The 5,549-nt window shown below is 54.7% G+C and overlaps 1 protein-coding gene across 1 annotated transcript; it reads left to right on the top strand.

The window, feature by feature from the left end:
- Positions 1-559: 559 nt before the first annotated feature.
- Positions 560-4,669, top strand: HTR1B (5-hydroxytryptamine receptor 1B). The gene is made up of 2 exons (XM_064164241.1): positions 560-2,530; positions 3,467-4,669. Exon 1 carries the CDS (start codon positions 1,328-1,330, stop codon positions 2,465-2,467), a length of 1,140 nt encoding a protein of 379 aa, XP_064020311.1. The 5' UTR covers positions 560-1,327; the 3' UTR covers positions 2,468-2,530; positions 3,467-4,669.
- The last annotated feature ends 880 nt before the right edge of the window (positions 4,670-5,549 follow it).

The raw sequence follows: 5,549 nt of genomic DNA, 5'->3' as shown, positions 1-5,549 counted from the left end.
GGATGTTCAATCACGGATGTGCGCTTCCAAGCACACCGGGAAAAATGGGAAAAAAAAGAGAGAGACCAAAAGGACCAAAAAAAGAAAAAAAAAGAAAGAGAGGTGTACAAATATCTGAGCCCAGGAATGCTTAAAGTTTAAGCATAAAGCAGGCACTGGGACCCGCTGCAGCGCACAGCCCCTCTCCCCCCAGAGCTGCATCTCTGGACCACACCATCCTGCCCGCTCCTGCCCTTTCTCGCACGTCCAGCTCCGAGCACCCATCGGCACCTGCAGCCCTGGCGTGGGACGGGTGGAGAGGCGGTCCCCTCGGCGTGGCCGGCGGGCTCGGTGAGCACAGCCATCGCTCAGCCCCGCGGCACGGTGGGCACGGTGCAAGGAAGGGATGGGGCTGGGCGAAAGAGCCGGGAAGATGCGGGCATGGGGAGGAGGGCGGTGGGAGAGACCGGGCTCCTCCCGACGACTGCGGGGGTAGGGGCGGGAGGCTGGCAGGAGGGGCGGTGCGCGGGACCAGGGCGGACCGTGCCCCCCTGTCGGACGGCGGGGGGGGTGCGGAGAGAGGGCTGGCAGGGGGAGGCGGCGGCTCCTCCTCCGCGGGCAGGCGGGCAGCCCGCCCGGGAGCGGCACCGGTTGCTCGGTGCCAGCGGAGCCACGCCGCCCGCTATATAAGGGGCGGTGGCTGCTAGCGCTCCCTCACACCGGCCCCTGCCCGCGCTGGGCTGAGGCTGGCCCCTGGCATTATGGCCCGTGACGGGGCGCCATGGAAGGTGGTCTCCCCACCTGCCTCCCGCAGACCCTCCTCTTCCTCCTCCTCCCGCTCCTCCTGCACCCGCAAACTTGCCGCGGCGGGCTGCGTGTGAAGGCAGAGCTCGGCGAGGCGGCTAAGCTGCCCTCGCAGTCCTCTGCCGTCGCGCCCGCAGCCCGGAGGGTGCGAGGCCGCCGTTCGCGGGCATGCGGCGCTGCCGCTGCACCCGTCGAGACGCGGTGCGGAGCCGCGGGCAGCGGGGCTGAGCCTAGGGGCGGCCGGGGCCGGGGCCCCACGCCCGGGGCTCGCCGCGCTCCCGGGAAGGCGTGGGGGCAATGAGCTGGCGTGGGGAGCGGGCACAGCTGGCCCCCTCTTCGCCCTGCTCCGTCGCTGGCGGCGAGTGAGACTCGGCGGAGCCCCGCTCGGCGCTCCCGGAAGGGCGTGCGGGCGGGCGGGAGGGAGGTGGTGCCGGCGCGGAGATGCTGCAGCCCTCCCCCGGCGCCGACGGGGTCCTGCCGGGGTAGCGGCCCCGCCGTGCCGCGCCGAGCCCCGCCGTCTGCGGGGGGCGGTGGCCGCGGAGTGATGGAGCTGGCCAGCCCCTGCCAGGCGCCGCTGCTCGCAGCCAACGAATCTTACCACGGCCGAAACTGCAGCTCTGAGGAAGGGAGCTACCAAGATGCCACCCCTCTCTCCTGGAAGATAGTACTCGCCGTCGTCCTGGCGCTCGTCACCCTGGCCACGGTGCTCTCCAACGCCTTTGTCATTGCCACGGTTTACCAGACGAGGAAACTCCACACGCCGGCCAACTATCTCATCGCCTCCCTGGCTGTCACCGACCTCCTCGTCTCCATCCTCGTCATGCCCATTAGCACCATCTACACTGTGACCGGCAAGTGGACGCTGGGGCAGATCGTCTGCGATATCTGGCTGTCCTCGGACATCACCTGTTGCACGGCGTCCATCCTGCACCTCTGTGTCATCGCCCTGGACCGCTACTGGGCGATCACCGACGCCGTCGAGTACTCCACGAAACGGACTCCTAAGCGGGCAGCGGGCATGATCGCTCTGGTATGGGTCTTCTCCATCTGCATCTCCATGCCGCCTTTGTTTTGGCGGCAGGCGAAGGCCGAGGAAGTCTCTCGCTGTGTGGTGAACACGGACCACGTCCTCTACACCGTGTACTCTACCGTGGGAGCCTTCTACTTCCCCACTCTGCTGCTGATAGCCCTCTACGGGAGGATCTACGTGGAAGCCAGGTCACGGATTTTGAAGCAGACGCCAAAGAAAGCAGGTAAAAGACTAACGCGGGCACAATTAATCACAGACTCCCCGGGGTCTTCCTCATCCGTCACGTCCATAAACTCCAAAGCCCCCGAGGGATGCAGCGAAACGGGCTCTCCCGTGTACATGAACCAGGTGAAGGTGAAGGTCTCGGATGCTCTGCTGGAGAAAAAGAAGCTCACGGCCGCTAGAGAGCGGAAAGCTACAAAGACTTTAGGGATTATTTTAGGAGCCTTCATCGTCTGTTGGCTGCCCTTTTTCATCATCAGCCTGGTGTTACCTATCTGCAAGGACGCTTGCTGGTTCCACATGGCCATCTTTGACTTTTTCAACTGGCTCGGATATCTGAACTCCCTCATCAACCCCGTCATCTATACTATGTCTAACGAAGACTTCAAACAAGCTTTCCACAAACTCATACGTTTCCGATGCACAAGCTGAAATGTTGGAATGCGATGTGTTCTCCGGGGCTGCCCCCATGCACGCCCGTGCCCGGTGCCACAGGTAGGTGCGCTCCCGGCGGCGTCCCCCCCACCACACAGCGAGTGGCCATGCTTAGGGCAGGGAGGCTGGGCGGGGGAAGGGGGAGGACCGGGAACGGAGGGAGTAGGCACGACCCCACAGAAAGCTTTGCCATCCCGGCTCGGGCAGCACCCAGGGCGGCGGGAAGGTCGGGCAAGGCTCGCTGCGAGTCGAGCCGTGCCGAGGGCCGGGACAGCTACCCCAGACCCCACCCCACCCCTCTGCCCGATGTCCCAGCCCCTTTGCGAGCGGCGGCGAACGGCGGCGATGCTGCACGCTCCTGACATTTCACTGTCTCCGTGTGTCACGCCCCCTCCCCCCCCCCCCCCCCCCCCCCAAGCTAACAGAGAGTGACTCAACAGCAATCTGCTTTTTATTCCACCTATTAAAGCAGCCTGCCGCCATGTCGTATGCTAATGCTCGTGTTTAGACCAGTTAGTGCTTTCCAGCCGTGCTGCCGAGCTCCCCGGGGCAGGGCTCGGGCAGGCTCGGTGTGTCGTTCCCCCCGCGGCATTCCCGGCACCAGGCATCGCTAGGTAGCCGAGGATGCAGCCGCCTTGGCAGGGAGTCGGATGCAGCCCCCGTGCCAGCGTGGGGTTACTTCGGGGTATTTTTGCAAGGAATGAAGGTAGGACAAGAGCCAGATGAAGGCTGCTTGTAAAGTTCAGCCTACTTTCTGTCCTCCTTATCACTCCGGCCGCTCCTGCTGGGAGCGGAGCCGGCTGGGACGAGGCATCCTGCGAGGAAAGCTGCCTTTGAGCCGCTGTGAGAGACTCGGCACCTTTGTGTTTCTCTTCAAACGCAGAAAATCCATGCCTTTCTGTGCCTCCGACAAAAGCGGCCGCCAGCTAGTAGCTAACCTCAGCCTTTATCGTGATGCTTTAATAATTCTGCCAATCTTTTGCTTTTTATCTGCAGAATCAAGTTGCTATTGTAAAGACCCACTGCTTGAAACTTCCCCAAGCCCAGTTGCCAGACTCATGATGCTGCAAAAACGTCAATACATACTGCCACCAAACTGCTCAGCTCTGCATTTCAGTGTAATGACTCTGGCAGAGATGCTGTTCCAATAGTCACGCAGATCAGTTGCAAAAAAAACCAAAACCAAACAAAATAAGAATAATAATAATAAAAACAAGAGAGGGCAGCCTCGAATCAAGGTCTATAATTCACCTGGACTGAAGGAAAAAAAAAAAGTTTGAGAGTAAACTCCACTTATTTTGCAGGCTTCAACTTCTTAGTTTGTTCTCCGGCTGGTTGTAGGGGTGTGCACAAGAGCACAGTTGTCTCTGTCTGTGTTGGTAGCATAGTTGTACTTCTGCACACCTGTAATTTCTTTCTTTCAGTGGAAAGAGTTGCTCCCTTCACTTAAGAGGCCAAGAGGAGGGGAAAAAAAAAAATACCCCACAACGAGAAGCCCAAACACACACACAAACAAAATCAAAGCACTGTTTGAAATAGGAGCGTCACAGTAAGTTCTGTACATGACTCCTCCAGCTGAACATATGCGAGAAGTGACAGTGTGCAAAAGTCTTGTCTGTACTTCACAACAGCAAATGCAAATACTGTAGACACAAGAGTTGTAGACCTGTTCAACTGCACTGCATATCTGTAAGTCTGTCCTCATAGTTGCCTTTCTCAAGTAAATAACTTCTTGCTTCTACTCCGTAACTCCAGAGCAGAAATCAAGAAGGCCAATGACCTTTTCCATAAACGAGCTGGGAATAGAAGTAGCAGTTTGATGTTGTAACCATGTTTGCCATTTTGTGTCAGTTGCACACCCTTACCGCATGAACCACTGCAAAATTTAGACTTCTCTAAGTAACTGCATTATTTGGTGTCTTTTGTAAGGAAGTGAAGCAGTTTGCTCTTTCAGAAGAGCTTTATCACCTGCAAAATGAATACCCATGAATCATGAATTTACTGATGTTAGTGAAATTACTCTCCTCCCTGTTAATACTACTTTTTGTCCTGCTCAGACCTTAAGACTGGTCTAGGCATATTCAGCAGTCAGAGTTTCAGGATATGGTCCACCTGCTGTGATAAGAACTGCATTGATTGTTCCTCCTATGTGTAAATGAAAATGAGTATAAACAATAAAACGCTTTACTGTGTTCTCAAGAGTGGTAGCAGTTGTGTGACTGAAAGGAGTGTTTGTTGGTTTGCCTGGTTTCTCAGTATTGACTTTTTAGACAACACTGATTTGATGAGTCACTCAAAAAGGCAACTGATGAAGGCTGAAATTGCAAGCTTTCATCAGGGGTCGGATTTTTAGCAGGCATCGTTGCTCTCATCCTAACCAGTACTGTTAGGCACAGTCCTTACTATTTTCATATAATCCCAGATTCATTTTTTGGGTGGCCTTTCACAAGGGTTTGGTTTTTTTTTTTTTGTTCTCTCTTATTCCATTAAAAGCAAATAAAACTTATTTTAGCACTTGGTGGATATTGTAATCAGTGTTCCTTTAAAACTGTATGTGTGCATTCTAGATGGAGGCTGTTAAACAGACTGGAAAAAATCTTACATGATTTATCTACCTGTTCTTCTTCAGAGTAATCCAAGCAGTAAGGATTTATTTACCTAATTGAATAGTGAAGAAAGTCAGGCATTGCAGGGTGCCTTACTCTCTGTGCCTCTGGAACTCCCACTAATTGCAAAGAGGGAGATGTCATGGGCAGGAAAGAAGTCTGCAAGACGCAAGTTGTAGTGGAGAGCACACAATTTGAAGAACTCTAGAAGGTTTACTTACCTTCTTGCCTTATAGAAAGCAAGAAAATACTTACCTCTAGAAAAAAGACCTTATAGAAGGCTAAAAATTACTTATCTCTAGAAAAAAGACCTCATAGAAGGTAAAAAAATACTTACCTCTAGAAAAAAGACCTTAAAGAAGGTAAGAAAGAGGAACTACTAAACTATGCTTCTAAAAAGAGCCCTCCTAAAGACAAATGTGACCAGAGGGATTTTCTAAACCACTTAATTGACTCAAGTGCTTACATTCCTT

This window comes from Pogoniulus pusillus, chromosome 25, assembly GCF_015220805.1.
Source record: "Pogoniulus pusillus isolate bPogPus1 chromosome 25, bPogPus1.pri, whole genome shotgun sequence".
NCBI lineage: Eukaryota > Metazoa > Chordata > Aves > Piciformes > Lybiidae > Pogoniulus > Pogoniulus pusillus.
The sequence above is the reverse complement of the archived record's forward strand: the minus strand, read 5'-3'. Positions and strand labels throughout refer to the sequence as shown.